We start from the raw sequence: 18,355 nt of genomic DNA on the forward strand, positions 1-18,355 counted from the left end.
CATTCCCGTACCATGTTAAAATTAGTTACTAACCAGTCGTTTCCTTCAGTGTATAGATTAAAAATTTTATCTTCTTTTCTAGTAGCTTAATAAAAATGAGTGAAATTATCTTAATTTCATGTACAACCACTAGTGATTTTTAGAGTTATAATGAGACTTGTTTGCAAAGGTTAAGGTATTTGATGTGAGAAAATATGGCAAAATTCAATCTGAAATAATTGCTTAGAAGTAAAAAAAACCCACAAACTCACAACACAATGTTCTGTTTCACAAGATAAAAGTTATATAATGATTTGTATTGTTGGGAACATGATAAACACACTAGCTTAAAAAAAAAAAGTGCCAATATGTTTGCTTAATGATTTATTTGCACTCCTTTATTTCCCTTTGTGGATGCTATATTGATAGTTGAATGAAATTGTGTATTTTTTAATTATTTATTTATATTTATTTATAAGTAATTTTTTTTTTTTTTTTTTTTCTGGTAGAATACTTCTTTTTATTGGGGCTGCAGAGGTTCCTTAAATGTTGAGTTTGTATTCCTCTGACGAATCAATCTCAGAAACTCTTCTTGTGACTGCAAGCCAGCACAATACAGGTCATACTTCTATGCAAACAGAAAACTGTAACAAGAAAAATAAAAATGTAATCTCTTCATGCTCTCATTTTAATGTGCTGTCCTTCCATTTTAAGACTTTCCAACAGTATTTGTTCTCAGGATAGGGAAGGACTATAGACTTCTTTTCAATTATTGTGGCCCCAAAATAAATAATTCTAAATGACCTTTATAAATAACTGATTGCAGGATTAGCGTCTATGGAAAATTAAGTGACATTTAGTATTAGTATTGGAGATTAAAAAAACAAACCAGAACAAACCAAAAATCCCTTTTAAAGAACTGCATGAAAGAAATTACACGACGTGTTTACCAATGACTCTGCAAAGCAGAAATCAACTGCTATCTGTAGGACTGAGATTACTGGCAACCACTGACATAAAATACTCCAGATAACCCCATCTGGTCTTCAGCAGCCTTCCCAAAAGAGCACAGTTCTCCTGAAGATCCTGTGTCTGCCAAGTTTGTGTGGATGTTTTGGCTGCTTTACAGCATCTCAGATGGTACTACTTTAATATATTTATGTGAGTGAATTCCATTTTAGATGTCCACAGTGTAGACATTCATATATAAATGCCTAGTCTCACTTTATAGTCAAGGAAGAGAAATAGGTACTTCTAAGCTGCACTTGATCTAGTGTGTGTTATCTACCTTTTAATGAAATAGATTACACTCTAGACATGGTTTTTTTCACTGGTTGTGAAGAAGCCTACATCAAATAGAGATGTTTGCACTGTAGATGTCTACAGTTAAGTATGATGAATCCTATTGCCAACAAATGGACTCAACAATATAGAAGGAACTTTCCAGTTCAGGTAGTGATCATTTATCTCCTGGAACTGTCTTACAGCTTTGTGTGTCACCGGCTTTTTTCTATAATATTCTATAAATTTGCAAGTTTTCTCTCTCCTTTTCTTCCCCTTCTCCCCCTTTTCTCATCCCCTCTGATACTCAAATATTAATTTAATTTTGAAAGGACAGGAATGCTTAATATCTAGGCTGTTTCATTTTGGGTTGTGTTTTGTTCATGTAATAGGTGACTACCAAAGAGCCAATTAAACTATTGTTATGCTACACAGCTGCTAGCAGTTCTTGGATATTTTGAATCATTGAATTACACACAATGTGCAGCAAAATGGTATGCAGTAATATTACATTCCTGGCAGAATGTTTCAATTAAAGTTTTTTTTCCTTACTGTTAATATTATCTAAAATATTGTTCACTTAAGTTATATCTTAGCTTAATTTTTAAGTACTCTTCTGAGGAGAAAAGATTCATAACATCTTTGGAAACTTCTTCATTGTTATTTTACTGGTAAAATGTCACATTTTATGGAGTGAAAACATTACTATACATCCAAAAATATTTTTAGAGTTACATTTGCATTGGAAGATTTAGGATAACAGATGCACATATGGAAATACATACGACTTTAAATCTTTACACTTACCCTTCAAAAGCAGTTCTGAAGTCATAGACTTGCTTCTGTTACACACCATTCTGCTTTGTGTGTTTTGAAATTTTAAAAAGTTGAATACTTCACCTGGAACATTACTTTCCTTGAAAAATCTTTGGGGAGCTAGTCCTATCAGGAACTAGACACACAGTCATATTGAACAATTGTCTGGAACAATTGCTGTCTGGAACACATCCTCCTAAGCATGTTCTCTCTCTGAAGAGTAGTAGGAAGTTCTCAAGTTAGCCATTAACTTTTCAATAAAGCCTTCTCCTGTGTTACTTCTAAGCTGGATAACAGATTTGGTTTTGCCCAAGGGGTGGGTTCCAAAGGATATATTCCAGGCACAGAAAAGAGGTACATCTACTGAAATTTGTTAGAAATTAGATCTCTGCTCCCATTTCTTCTTTTGGAAAAGTGCTTGCAAAATTATTAGACACCAAAGTACACCACTATAATTTTCAGAAGGTTATTTTTCAAATAGGACTTCTTTTTTTTCTGTATAATTTGGATAAGAATCATTAGTATTACTGTCTTTTTTTTGTCTCTTTGCTTCTGGGTTTATAAATTTAATTTAATTCAGCAATTGTAAGTTGTTTATTGCTTCTGGGTTTATAAATAGCAAAAGCAGACCAGAATACAGAAAGACAATTGCCTTCCTTTTAGCTACTTCTGTATTTGTTTTCATGAATAAGGAGTGCACAGATCAACATATTTTATTCTAAATAAATTTGTTGTTTATATATGTGTATATATGGAGGAAGAGGAAAGAAAACATTCCGTTCTTCTGACAATAGTGTCTGGGGACATGTTTAATAATCTCCTCTGAAACAAAAATCAATATATGATTAGTCTGTATCAGGATAGTTCTAGTGCTCTGCTACCTGCGGGATAGATCACAAAAGCTACTATAAAGGTATAAAATTTCAGGGACTACTGCATAGCTGTTTCTTAAAAAGAATAGTAATTATTATATTGCTTGATTTTAAGTAAAGATATTCTTCTCAGTTCTGAAGCCATACGGATACATATCTGACATCATTAGTTGACTTATAAAGTGTGAAATGACAGATCATGGCTATGGTGGTAAACTGGAATTCTACATCGTTGAAATTTCCCTCTTGTGCCAGCCTTCCAGAACCCACTTTTGATAGTGTCATCCTCCTATGCAGAATCTTGTAGTTCAGATTCTGGTGAAATATTTTTGTTCATAGTATTGTTCCCAGAAAGTATACCTGACCATCTGAAAATATTTTGTGGTCCCTCAGCACTTCCTTCCTCCCCCACCCCGCCCCCCTTCCCCAGTTTTAAATGAGATTGTGGGGTGGAGCATAAATACAATAAGTACACAAATACATTTTAAACATGGTCACTGTTTATATGGATCCATTTAAACAATGGATTGTATATCATTTATATTAATGAGATAGAGAAAGACAGGGAACTGGACTCTAGCACAGGGCTACAATTATGATTAGGGGACTGGACCATCTCTTCTGTGAGGAAAGGTTGAGAGAGCTGGGTCTGTTCAGCCTGGAGAAGAGACTGAGAGGGGATCTGATCAATACTTATAAATATCTAAAGGGTGGATGTCAAGAGGAAGGGGCTAGACTCTTCTCAGTGGTGCCCAGAGAAAGGACAAGGGGCAGTGGGCACAAACTGGAACACAGGAAGTTCCACCTGACTATGAGAAAAAAGGTCTTCACTTTGAGGGTGACTGAACACTGGCACAGGCTGCCCAGAGAGGTCGTGGAGTCTCCTTCTCTGGAGATACTCAAAACCTTCCTGGACATGATCCTGTGCAGCCTGTTCTAGGTGATCCTGCTTTAGCAAGGGGGTTGGAGTAGGTGATCTTCAGAGTTCCCTTCCAACCCCTCCTCTTCTGTGATTCTGTGTAATGATGCCTATATCTTGCTCTGGAAAACTAGAAAAAGACTTTACTTGAATTTACAGATCAAGAATACCTCTCTCTCTGTCCTTCTGATTACTGTGCATCTACTAACCAGATCAAGAGCACAATTTAGTAATGCTAATCTGGTTGAAAAATATGTAGCATATAGTAATAAATCAGCACAGTTTTCCCTGGTGTTTATTCTTACAAACAGTAGCAGATTAAAATGTGGAATTACCCTGAGGATTTACTCTAATGTTAAACTGACTCAAGGATGCCACCTACCTTTGGACTGCCATTTACAGCTTTTTGAGAAAAACAAAAAAAGACAAAATGTTAGATGACTGGTAAAAGCAGAATTTATGGAAAGTTTATTACAAAGTCTTTAGTTATTTACTCATCTTACCTAAATCTCAGGTTTTATTTTGAAAGGTTCCAACACACTAAATTTGAAAAACTGTTATCATCAAAACACCTTTTCAGTATTCTAAAGGGAATAATCAATATAATGAACACTGCCACATCCAGCCGTCTTTGGGTCTGATAAAATTAAATCTGACCTTGTAAAACAAGGACTCTGAAAATATCACTAAGAGTGCTTATTTTCTTGCCATTCAGGCATATTTGCAAAGATTTCAAGTACATTTTGTATTGTACATTGTGTACTATGCATGTCAAAGATAAATAGCACAGGATGAATTTCCAAAAAATATACAGAGTTGTTTTTCACAGTTACAACACATAAATGCTTGTGCACTACATATGTAGTAAATGAGCTTACTGCCTCTTGCATGTTGTATATTGACAGCTCTGCTGTTGCTTTATGTTACTGTTGCTCCATTTGTGCAAATGCCCTTAAAATTAGATGTCTTAAAGTTTCAATGGACAAGCATACTTCATAGAATCATCATAGAATGGTTTGGGTTGGAAGGGACCTCAAAGATCATCTAGTTCCAACCCCCCTGCCATGGGCAGGGACACCCTCCCCTAGACCAGGTTGCCCAAAGCCCCATCCAACCTGGCCTTGAACACTTCCAGGGATGGGGCCTCCACAACCTCTCTGGACAACCAGTGCCAGTGCCTCACCACCCTCACAGTGAAGAATTTCTTCCTGACGCCCAAACTAAATCAACCCTTGCCAAATCAGTGGCAAGTTTACTTTGCCAGATCCGAAGATCGTACTGTAAATCAGCTCAGGTGTGCTGTGTTAAACCTAAGTTGAAATGTGTTGTGTGTTAGTAGGTTACATACAGTTGCTTGCTTACCCTTTAATGATCTGGAGTTATTGAATATCTCATTTGTACTACAGCGTGTTTAGAGTAGTTATTGGTAGCTGTTTCTAAACCCTTTCCAGCAGAGGTATGCATGGTAGTAATATTTGACTTTTTCCTGTATCTAAAATGTGATCCTATTTGGTGGTTTCTGTTTCTGTTTTTTTGCAGTATTTATAATTTCAGTTGATACAGAAACTTTTAAGGAGAAATCACAGTAATAATAACTACAAAAATAAGATTATCACGTTAATATTCCAAATTTAGCCAGTTATTACATTTTATTTTTTAATATTTTCTTAAATTATGAAAGTTATTAATGACTTAATTGCTACTTCTTGTCTTAAAAATTTGTGTGTTTCACAGAATATGATACAAGACAGATATAGACTAATCTATCTTTCTGTGGCTTTATATAAGCACACTTTTCAAAGTCCTACCTTTCCCATTATCACAGTTGTGAGTTACAAAGAGAGTGGGTCAGAAATCTTTTAATAAAACATGCTTCTCTGAAAAATATTAATGCAGAAAAACCAAATAGTAAACTTTTTTTTTACATGAATATTTATTTTGATTAAAAATGAAAAAGCTTTCTTTATCTCCGAAAAGAATTTCAGATTGCATAAGAATGAGAGATTACACTAGAGTAGCCAATAACCTGATAGTTCACAACAGAATCATCAATTATTTGGGGATTCACTAGAGACTAGTGGAAAGATTCAAGAAGATTATGATTTGAATAATACAAAAAAAAAAAAGATATTTTTTCATGTTCCATTGTATTCCCGAATATTCCCGTATTTTTCATGGAGTTTTCTTTTATTTGTGAGAGTTGTTGAAAAATAATGAAAAGATCTTACATTTCTCCAGTGAAACTAAGAAAATATTTTCAACCTTAATCATATGGGTAAAGATATGTATTTTCTTTCTGGACAGTTCTAATTAAAAAAAATATATCTTGAAACACTTGCAGAGGAACTTATATTTTTCTTAACCTCTATCCTGTCCTCTGCCATGAAATACGCATAGCGTGGGATATTGTTGATTGTGTTAAAGAAAAGCTGTTTCAACTTTCTGACACTGCTTATAAAGACAAGTACTTCAACTATAAAAAGACCTATGTTTTGTATCAGTTTGGTGGTACTCAATTAATATAAAATATCTGGAAGGATATTAATTTAAAAAAATATTACCATTGCACTTACCAAGAAATATATAATAAGATTAGATTTCTTCTTGTGTTTAATTGAAAACAGGATTAGGATTTAGATGGATGAACTAACCGCATTTTTTTCTGAACATCTTCTATTTCTCGTTATTACGAATATAAATTTTTCTATGCGATAGCACTTAAGTATTGATATTATTGCAAAATGTATTTTACTGTTAATAAGTGAAAGATACTTTCAACTTGAATTCAATACTAATATTATTTGCCCAGAAACTCCCAGGTTTTTGTCCTGTCCTGATGTAACTGCACATCTAATTGCACACAATTTAAGTGTGGACCAAAAATGAAGATACTTTTTTTTTTTTTTTAAACAGTGAATGAAATATTTGTCAGCCTAAAGTCTAGTTATGGATTTCAGTTTAAATTTTTATGTCTAGGCTTACAAATTTTATGGCTAGAACAACACAAATTATCCAGAATATTTTCTTTACACTAAGAAGATTAAGATTTATGTGTGGTTTTATCTGCCTTACTCTGACAATTAGAGCAAATCAGCTACTTGCTTACACAATTTTCCATGTCCTCTCCATCTGGGTCCTTTTAAGTCCGTACTTGACAGTATTCCCTGGGGTATAATGCACACATATACATGTTTGTGTATATGAATATGCCAAACGGACTGTTCCTCAGTGTCCTTACACCTGTAAAGAGAAGTATTTCTCCTGCCTTCAGAACAATTCACAATCCTTTGAACCTACATAAGTTTCTCCAAATTGCCTGTGCTGGCTTTTGTTCATAGAAACATGCCCTTCTTCAAACATTTACTAGAACCCAAGTGTAACAAAGTAACATGAACTTTCAAGGACATGATATTAATACATTCACAACTTCAAAAACAAACACTCACAGTTCTCAATTATAGCAATAAAACCCATTTATTACAGACACAAGTATTAAAAATTCCTACGCATAAGTATCCTGTAATTTTTATCTATGAAAATTTGAGGAACTTACATTGTTTTCTTAAAGACAGAGTTAGCATGATTGATACATAGGTGGAAACCATATGCTTTATTTTCTTTTCTAATAATACGATTGAATTTTTCTCTAAGTGAAAAATTCATTGTGTTCTTAAAATGAGCTGAAATTTTTATCCTTCAGCATTAAATATGCATATTGTGATTTAAATTACAGGATATAAAAAAAGCCCATGCTTCTGATAGTTGCATTTTATTCAAGTTCATGAAAGAAGAAAATGACTTTTACCTTTGATCCAGCTTTATCCTATTTGAGCCAGATTATAGATGTCGGGAGTAAATTATGTTCTTCACCTTCATTGCATTTACTCAGTGAAGTACAATTATTCAGTTGTTATTTGAAGACAATTGTGTTGCACAAAGTGCAATTAGTTATGTTGCCCTTTGCGTATATCTTAATCAAAATGTAATGCAATTATCGAGAGCTGTATTAAACATGTAACAAGTACATAAGTAAGTGAAATGACGGTGCTTTGAGGAGGTCAGCAGAGTGATGATACCTTAAAGTTATAATTCATATTTCATGAACCAAACCTGTTGGGTTAATTGCAAAAAATTAATGTAAAATATCCTAGAGTTACATGTAATTATTAATTGAAAAATCTCTTTTATTTACACTGCTGAAAAGCTTAATTACACCTCTCAGGTATGTTTCTTTATTTCTAAAATATATTTACTTATTTTATTTCCTAGGTTATTCAGATAAATTTTGAAGAATTTGATCTAGAGATTGGCTATGACACACTGACAATTGGTGATGGAGGAGAAGTGGGTGATCCTAAAACTGTGCTTCAAGTGTAAGTCTTCTGCATTTACAATTTTTATGCATTACAGAATATCATTAATTTGTTTTTTGATGAGAGTAAATAGTGATTAGAATCAGGTAAATCTCAACAAAAACTAATCTGACTGAGCTTCTAAAATTACTGAAGGTGACAGTTTGAATACATCGTTATAAGTTTACTGTTCTGAAGTCAGAAAGAGATGAGCTAGACAGCAGAAAAGAAAAAGAAAAACTCAAATCAGAAATTTTAAAAGGCATAGTCTGTACATTTACGTGCAGACGTAAATTTTTAGGGGCTTTTGTGCTGCCTTTATAAGTGAGTTCTCAAATTAAAAGTGTGTAAGAACATAATTAAAAATATATAAATGGATGACTTCTTATATACAAACTTTTACAGTCTCCTAGCAAGTTTAGGATGACAAAAGGTGTCTCACAAGATCCTGACCATGAAGTGCTTATTGACTACTGTAGGTAACTCAAAAAATTAGTTAGTGTAGTGAAGAAAATTACTACAGAGAAAATCTGAGTAGGATATTACCTAAACCAGATATGATTACAAATCAGACAGCACGGAGTATTAAATGAGATTTTTACCATCCATTAGCATTCTTCTGGAATGCGTGAGCCCAGATATATATCTATACACACACTTAACAACCATTGATTAACTTCAGAATCCATATTTCTCAGATATTTAATTTGTGACAATAACTGGTTTTATAATAATAACAACAGTCTCAAGAAGACAAATTCAGAATCTTATTCCTTAATTTTTACAATTTTGAAGACAGCAGTATAATCCAATCATTGTGCTTATTCCCCAGCCATTTGGAAATATACAGGACACTGTAATTAGATATTACATGTAGCCTGTCATTTTATGTAGCTCCAATTACATTCTGAGTAAATAATTCAATATTTTGTAGGAGAAGTGAAGGGCCCTTAAAATACATTGTATACAAATCTGACTCAATTTTATCAAAAAAATAACAAAAGTGTTTTTTATTGCTTAGAAGCAATATTTTACCCATAAGGGACTGACTGCTATTTAGAAAAGATTTTTGGAAAAGGCCAAATAATATTTAACTCTTGTTATTAAATAAACTGGCCTCTCAATAAGGTATAATATCATAATGATAATTATGTTATCATTAGTTCAAATGAGTCACAGAATCAAAACACAGATCAAAACTGAAGCAGATGTGATAAATGTTCAGTATACAATGTATTTAATAACAGTCCCCTACCTGTCAAACCCCAAAAGAATAGCAAAATTAGGATTCCTTAGAATGGTATTCCCTGCATTATATTTAATGGAAAAGTATTCATACTATTTTTATATATTGTAGCTTCCCTAAACCCAATGTTCACCTTTTTTCTTTCCTAATTCAATTAATATTATTAATTGCAAAACTTTGAGCAAAAAATACAGTTGTTTCAGTATTTGTAGATTTTCGTCATGAATTCTCCCTTAGATTTATCCTTCAGAGGATAGACTATATCTGACCTTTTATTTTCAATTGTTTTTGTAATCTTTCTATCCCTTCTGTTCAATGAAGAGACCAGCATTTGGCAGGTATTTCAGGTGTAATTACTTTAGGATAATACAAAGTTTCTTCAGTGGATTGCAGATGTACTAATTGTTACTAATAATACTTTAAGTGGGGAAGTACTGTAATTTCTATTTTAAACAGTAACAGTACCAAGCCTTCAATATATATTTCTGATAATGCTGGAATTCAATTTCAGATATTCTTAGATTCCTAAACTATATTGACTATCCTCTAATGTGAAAAGAGCATTTATTAATTCACTACGTCTGATTAACGGGTAATTAAAGTATTATTTTTCATTGGCACCTGAATTACAGTAACACATTGAGGCACAGTACAATGATATTTAAAATTTTGAGTAATGTAGAAAAGCACTCTGTCCAGATTTTATTTCATTAAAGATGTTGGTATTTTACAAAAGTATGTCTTATGATGAGACCTCTGTGGGGGAGAAATGATGAAATTACAGGATTAAACTTGTCATGAATATGAAGGAATTCTGAGTCATTTTCTTTAATAAAAGAGTTAATTAAAATTGTCAAGTGTTAACATATGATAAGAGAATCTGTTCTGTAAATAACTAGGTAAATAAGAATTATTACTGTGGAGATCCTGGAAAAGCAAAAAATCCGTCAATTAATTTCTCAGGTTTTAATATTAAATAATATTGTATAATCAGCTGCACATACATTATTTTTGTTTACCAGTGGAATGATCACTGAATATTCTGTGATCAGAAATATCAATGTCAAAGTTATTAGGATTAAAATATTTTTAAAAAAATACATGGAAGATGGAACATAATTGAGTACTGTAAAAAACTTTTCTCCTGTAAGCCATGCAGACTTTGTCCGCGATATGATGCATAGCAAATAAATCAGCTATTCTATGGTTTAATTTTGGATTTTAAATTTTAAAATAACTATCCTTCCTCCAGCAAATTGCTGAAGAATATTGGTTTGACTACATCTAGTTTGTGTATAAGTAAGTGATGTGAAAATATTTATCTTCCAATTTATCAAATCAGGAAACCTATCCAAGTGTTTAATCCACCAGTTTTACTGAGCATGGCTAGATAGGAAGGTTCAGAACAAAACAAAACAAAACAAAACAAAACAAAAAGGATTTAAGTGGCATTTAGATAGAATTATGCTTCCTAAATTGAGACTTGGAGTCCTGATAATTCCTGTTCTGCTCGTGCTAATCACAGAAGTAGCAAAACGCCGAAACCATTTCAGTACTTGCCGTTAAGTTTCCCTGGGTGCCTGTCTAATTCTGTGTCTATACACGTGCACACAGTAACATGACAGACTGCTCCAGGCTAAGGAGCCTAGCACCTAAGTGAGCTCAAATCTGAACGGAATACATTTTTGCTGTGTTTGACAAGATGACGAATATGAAGGCATTCTTAGTGCTTTCCTAAGGAACTAAGATCTTTGCAAGATGGAGCAGTGTTAAGTTTTATTACCGAGGGATAGAGGGGAAGAAGGAAAAGAAATGGTGAGTCCTCCTCCATACATCAGTCACAGCACTTTTTCAGGATGTTTGGAAGTCTTCTTTCAGCAGCTTGGTCTGACAGTTGCTGGAGGTGAACTCTTAATGTAATATGCCTTTGGGCACTGGTTCCTGTAACACACATTTGGAAAATCCAGTGCTTAAGGCCTGAAACTAATTCTTATTATTTTAATATGCTTGCTGTGTTGGGTGCACATGGATCCAATCTACTATATTACAGATTGTCTTCAGCAGATGGAGAGTGTTGCAATATTCTGAATATCCCCTAACCTAGTCTTCAGTGTACTGTCTCAGCGGAATGTATGTCACTAGTATGTGGAGGGTAGTTCTGCAGTCCTAGAGGAAGAGGTGGAAAACACCCTGCTGAGTGCCGTAACCATTAAACTTTTTACTAAAAAGGGAGGCATCGTAATCACATCTATCCATTTCTGCTCTTGACAATGTTCTCTGCTCAGCTTTTGAAAGGGAAAGTATAAGAACCTACTTCCAGGAAAGGAATCTAGATAATGAATCCAGGGTAGAGGAAGTCTCATAAATCCCAGGAGGAAAGAAAGGATAATTCATAACTGCAGAATTTCATTATTATCTTTAATAGCTTCCTTCACATAATGCTGTTTTTTCTGGATCTTATTGCTCTGTGCCCCAAAGTCTTCCCAAATATTGTACAGGGATCCCTAAGCACTTAAAAAAGAGCAACAAGTGATTTCTGTGTTCTGTTGATTGATTCTTATTTTCAAAAATTATTTTTCAAATGGTATTTTTTCCTCATGTACTATTTAATTGAAAAATATTGTTTCTGAAAACTGTGTGAACTTTTAAAAAAATTATTCATAATTTACTGCAGAAAATATAAATGATAAAAATTTTGATGTCTATTTATCATAGGAATTATTGTCTCTGACAAAACAAATGTCCCAATGGCCTTAATATTCCCACAATGTACTGTCACTCACCAGTGACAATAACAAAAGTCTGTTAGCCATTACATCAGTGTTGTTTCTGAGGAACATCCTGTTAATCTATTAATTTGGCAAAGACTGAACTCACTGAAAACACTTTCCCTTAGTGCGGGAATGAGCAGTTAGTACATTATTTTGGCCAGGCATTTACTTGTTCAATTCTGGCAAGAGTCTTTGTAGTAGCTCCATCTGTGAACACAGATGTGGGAAATAGACATGAATTTCTCCCACAGCAAGTATTTCATACAGAAACAAGCTAAAAAAGACCAGAGGGGAGAACTAAAATTAACTGCAAAATATATTTAAAATAGTCCACTTGAAGTTTCAGCTAGCTTTAAAGAATGGTTAGAACTGCAAAAAACCCAAGCTAACTGTTTTCACTATTATACAGTCTTGTGCTTCTGATCCATTTAACAAAAATGGAAAATGTTTTGGTACTTTCCACCATTCAGTTTTAGCTGATAAACTCTTAGCAAATTTGAGATAAAATTTCGGGAAAAAAGAAATCAATATAACATAAAAGTACAGCTTTCACAACATTTCCTTTTTGCTATCACACTATTTCATCTTGAACCTAAACAAAGTTCAAGATGAGTGGAAATGCATGTCTTTCTGGACCAGCAACTGAAAATGAGGTGAAATATTTCAGTACAACATGAGCAGTAGTTGCTTGTGTTTATAGACTAGTATCAACTCTACAGTCACTGGAACCTTGAAAGCTGTATTGGCTAACCAGCCAGTAGATAACTAATTTGGTGTGAGCTGATAAAATGCATTTAAAACCTAAAAATATTAAAAAAATACTTAATAGTTATTTAGATTCCTTACAAAAAATAATAAAAAAAAGCTAGTTACTTAATGGCTTTACAGATTTATTATCTTTTTTCTGTAGGTTAACTGGGAGCTTTGTACCAGACTTAATTGTGAGCATGAGCAATCAGATGTGGTTGCACCTTCAAACGGATGAAAGTGTGGGCTCAATTGGTTTCAAGGTTAACTACAAAGGTAACAATGCATTATTGGAAGCCGATTTAATGATGAACCAAACATTAAGCTAATATTATGAAATGTTTTTCTTTCATATTAGAGGATGTGTTCTATTTCCAGTTCTGTCAGTTTTAAAAACAAGAAAATGGAAGCTGAGTTGAAAGAAATACAAAAAAGAAATTTGTTCTCTTTAAAGGTCTTATGTCACATGAAACTGCACACTTTTTATTTGGTGTGTTTTTACAGCAGTTGATTTTTGGCATATAGTTTTACATTTATTTTCTGTTATTTCATGTTGAAAAATATTAAAATGAAATAATTTTGTGATTATTTGAAGCTAAATGGAAATGAATACTTCCTACATTCTTTTGAAAATTAATCAGAAAAAAACCACTGCAAGCAAATAATTGAAATTACTTATTAGTTTTGAGCCAAGACAAACTTAATAATGTTGTTCTTTATGGTCTTGAAAAGTGAGGGACCTATAATGCATAACATAAACCAGCTGTTGCTATTTGATGTTTCTTGGGGAGCATACAGTTTTCATATATCATGAACAGCAGAATCAACCAAAAACTGAAGAATAACTTATACTTCTATGCACTTCTGTATTATTACAGAATTAATTAGCTTTAACATAGTTGCAGGTATTTCTTGCAACAATTTTTTAAATTGCATGGTTCCTGCCTATCACCAAACCCAGATAATAGAAAGTATGATTATTCATGAGAATTGTTCATCAACAAGGGAGAGAGGAAAGGCAAAAGTTAAACCGGCAGCTGTGTGTATTAGAAATTGAGCTGATATTGTTGAGGATGGGCAGATGGAATGAATAAGCATATTGGGAGTAAACCTGCACAATGTGATTTCCTGCTTTTTTTCTGTCCATAACTTTCCTTTGGCTGTTTGTGTATATTAAGCTCTATAGTGGTATGGCACAAGTGGGCTTGTGAATTCTTGATATTCAGATCTTGTGGACTAAGATAAAAAGATCTTACTACTTTGTTGTATGGTAGTTATTAAGACCCAGGATTTCCACATTCCAGCTGTTGAAAGGGCCAAGAAAAATGATTAGTATAAACAAGTGTAAGAATTTGTTAATATAGCAAACCTTGAACCATAGCCAAGTGGAAAAGGAAGATTTTTAGATCTGAACTTGAAATAATTTTCAGAACTCAAAATAATTTGCACAGCTCAAGTAGTTGTTTCCTTTATTTGCAGGATTCTTTTCTAGTAAAATTAATTTTACTTGCAACAATTTTAGTTAGAAGAAGGAAGAGGATTATTGTCTAGTGTGTTACAATCTACCACTATGTCTTGTTTTATTCATGAGTTACATTTATTCTTAAAAGCTATAGTTTTGTAAGAATAAAATTAATTGAATATGAATAGGTAGAAGGGGACAGAAAGGGTAAACATTCACAATCTCATCTCTACGTAATCAACTTTGTGATTGCACATCTAGATATTGAGTTTCTATTTCTCTCTTGCCCTACACTGGTACTTTACACTAGCTCACTAAATAGTATTTGAATGCACCAAGCATCCAACAGATAGGCATTGTGTGGTGGGTGGGGGTGTTTTATTATTTTGGGTTTTATTCCTCAATCTAGAGTATGGGATAATTTTTTATATCAGTTCCCTTAATTAAAATGGGAAGAGTGTGTGTGTTCTATCTTTTCTGGTTGCATTTTCTTTGTGTTTAAGTCTTTTCTGTTAATGATGGTAGACTCTGAAAAGAGACATCTAAACGGGTAGTATTTTGGATACGCAGCTGTTTTGCGATTAATGTTTTGGAACTTGTGAATTGGAAGTTGAGAGTAAGTCCAATGAGGTAAACTGAGTAATTGAGTTAGAACAGTGTGTTCAGGGCTATGACCTATCACTGACTTCTTTACTAGAATCAAAAAATTGCAAAGACTTTTCCCTCAAAATTGTTCATAATTAAGAGAATTATGATTTCTGGTACTCAGGATCAGAGGACATTTTAGCTTAAGTGACTACATGAATTACTAAGAATCTATGCCCAACTTGCTTGTATTTCTCTTTAGTGGGTTAGATCAAATTCTGTTCCTATAACTTACTCCCTTCTACCTCACAATTTCCACTGTCTGCTCAGACGCCTAACTACGGCTGATACTGTATCTATTTATATATATTATATATTTAGCTCTTGTAAGTTTCTGCTTACATAAAAGGTGTAACTACATTAGCATTTTAGATTAGATCCATCAGTGTGATTTTTGAAATGAATCTTCTTCTGATCATTCCCACTCCCCTTGCTTTAGTTTTCATCACAGAGCTGTCTTGAAAGGCACAAGTTACATTCCTTTGCATCGTAAGATGCACTTGAGTAGCACCGGGAATAGCATTCCTCATGTGCTCCAGCTCCTAATGGGCATTTATACGGACCTGATAAAGCTTGTCCAAAGTAAAATTACTAAACTACAATGAAATTCTTGTAGATAGTATGGATACTGTATCTTCTATTTTTTCATTCTACAGACTTGCTTATGTTGGAGCTAATTACTTGATAGTGTACTCGATAACAGTATTTGCTAATAGCTAAAATCATTTTCCACTAAAATGTTTTGATACCTGAATATCTACTTCTTTGCATCCTGAGAGTAAGCTAACTACAGAGGTAGAGGAAATCAAAATCATCCCATCAAAATTAGTAAAGACATTCTTCAATCTAGTTGACATTTAGGTTGGCATCTGGCAGGCATTTTCAAGAATATAGATTATTCCAACTCCTACATGGAATATGACTGGAAGAAGGGAAGGTTGTGGGATATCATTACCCAGTGCCCTTTACCCAATGTCCCCCAAAATGGTATGCTTGCTCAAGGTGTGAGACAGAAAGTCACATCCTTTCTGACTGGAATAGACTTGAATATGCCATATCATTTGTAATAATAGAAATAGACAAATGGGTTTCTTTAATACCTCTGCATTCTCTAATTTAGTAGGTTTTCAGTTGAAGAATTCTTTTAATTTTATGTTATTAAAGGAACTAACAGTTTATTCTCTTTTATATATCTGCCGTTTGAGAGAATCTAGTAAGTCTTTGTCGTCTTCTAGATTAAAATGTTGCATATGCAGTTATTTTATGGTTTTAATAGCTAGATCACATTCTAATTATTTAAATATGTAATGGAGATTTAAACATTGGAGAGAGTATTTTAAAGTAAATAAGTTTTTGTTGTTGATTTGAAATTTCTTTTTCAGTATCCCATAAAATAAAACTACTTAGGAAGGTAGAACAATAAATACCAGGAATGGGTAGGACAGAAATACAAGCACTGCCTCATTAGAGAAATATTTTGCTTCTTATCTCACTGTTGTGTAAGCCGTTTTCTTTTCATGCTTCAAATGTATGTGTGTATTTTTTTAATGTGGAAAGATGGAATATTTAGCAATCTGAAATTGTAAGTACACTATTTCCAAGTCATAATTTTGGGGATTATTTGAAAACCATGGTCCCTCCTTTAGATATGAGATCAGACTGTGGTGCTTGTATAATTACCAAATAAAACAAATAAATAATGGCTTCTCTTTAGGCTTCCCAAATCAGTGCTGTGAAAGGAAACTACAAATTAATAGTTATTGCTGATGACAAGTTGCATGAATACTTTTCATCATTCAGTGTTTCAGGAAGTGGTGCCATATTGTCACTGAAGTACATAGATTCTCAAAGTCACGGTGAAGAGGAAAGAAGTTTCTATCTAAACAATAGCGGAGAAACAATCTCCAATATATTTAAACACTGGAGCTGAATAGTCTTCATCTATAATTGAGGAAAAAACAACTGCACAAAATACGAGATAAACGAATAAAATTGTGGCATAGCCTTCAAAGACTAGAAAGCCATTTTTTAAGATCATAAGATTTTGAAGAATTGTGACTTCATTTCATTTTGCAAAAACTAATTGAGAATCTAGCAATGGTATATTATAGTTCTTGGAAAATTATCCATGAGAACTCTAATTGCAGTGGCTTTCATATGCAATAGCTTCCTTTTGTAACTTTGGACATATGTGAAAGAATAAATTAAATAAAAATGTCATACACTTTTTTAAAAATAAACTTTTTGTCACAGAGTTAGTGGAATTAAAGAATAAAGTAAATAATAATGGTGTAAAATCATAGGAAAAATTATTTTAAGGAATGAAATCAGTAATGTAAACACATAGTGGAAACACATAGGTTAACGATTCAACCTGATGATCTTAAAGGTCTTTTCCAACCTAAACGAATCTATGGTTCTAGTACAAAACTATCCTGTATTGGCATAATAAGTTTACTTTGACTGGAGTGTAATGATAAGTTTTGGAAGAGGCTTGTCTAAGATGCCAAACTAGATAGGAGTGTAGGTAAAAAAGTGAATTTGAAGCAAAGTAGATTTGCTTATTCAATTTTCTGCTTCGATAATCTAATTTTAGGATATGGGATTTACACTCTGACACCCAGCATTTCAAAAGATTTCTTTTTGCTTGAAGCATAACTTTCATCTTGCTTCAACCAGTGTGACTTGTGTTCCTGAGTGCTTGGGGTACTATTGCAGCCTGGGGTAGCCTTCCAGAGTCTGTGATCCGCTTTTCATCCTGTTTTCCTAGTAGTAAGCACTGAGTTGCAGACACATCTAAGGTTTTTTGTCACAGATGGCACACCGATGTTTTTCCATGACTAACTGCTCAACAGCACTTGCTTTTCTGTTGGTGACAGAACACGGAATGATCTGAATTAGGTAGATAGTTTAATCCAGTGTTAGTCCTCTAACTATGTCTGGAAACACATATTTTGGAAGTATGTGCGAAGTAAGATACATTTGCCATAATACAGCGTTCAGGAAGGTCTCATCTCAACAACTTATGAGAGTAGCTTATCTATAAAACATATCTTCATGTCCCTTCTGCTGAAAAAAATTATAGCTTTAATTCTTGTTGTTCATATTATAGACTATTTTTAAAAAATCTTCAATTACTGAACTTAGTGAGATCATGAAAAGTTTCATTGTGTAATTTGGGATTTCTCAGGACAGATGATTCTTTTGTTTGTTAAATACTACCTAATCCTTCTTTTATGAGGAAAGGGGAAGTGAAGCTTTTGTA

At 33.3% G+C, this 18,355-nt stretch overlaps 1 protein-coding gene across 1 annotated transcript in view; it reads left to right on the forward strand.

The window, feature by feature from the left end:
- The window catches only part of CSMD3 (CUB and Sushi multiple domains 3), a 727,509-nt gene that overhangs the window by 339,409 nt on the left and 369,745 nt on the right, over positions 1-18,355 (forward strand). Inside the window, exons 11-12 of the mRNA XM_075743489.1 lie at positions 8,137-8,240; positions 13,147-13,259. Of these exons, the coding sequence (XP_075599604.1) occupies positions 8,137-8,240; positions 13,147-13,259 (217 nt within the window). The remainder of the gene's footprint in view (positions 1-8,136; positions 8,241-13,146; positions 13,260-18,355) is intronic.

The sequence above is a fragment of the Balearica regulorum genome, chromosome 2, assembly GCF_011004875.1.
Source record: "Balearica regulorum gibbericeps isolate bBalReg1 chromosome 2, bBalReg1.pri, whole genome shotgun sequence".
NCBI lineage: Eukaryota > Metazoa > Chordata > Aves > Gruiformes > Gruidae > Balearica > Balearica regulorum.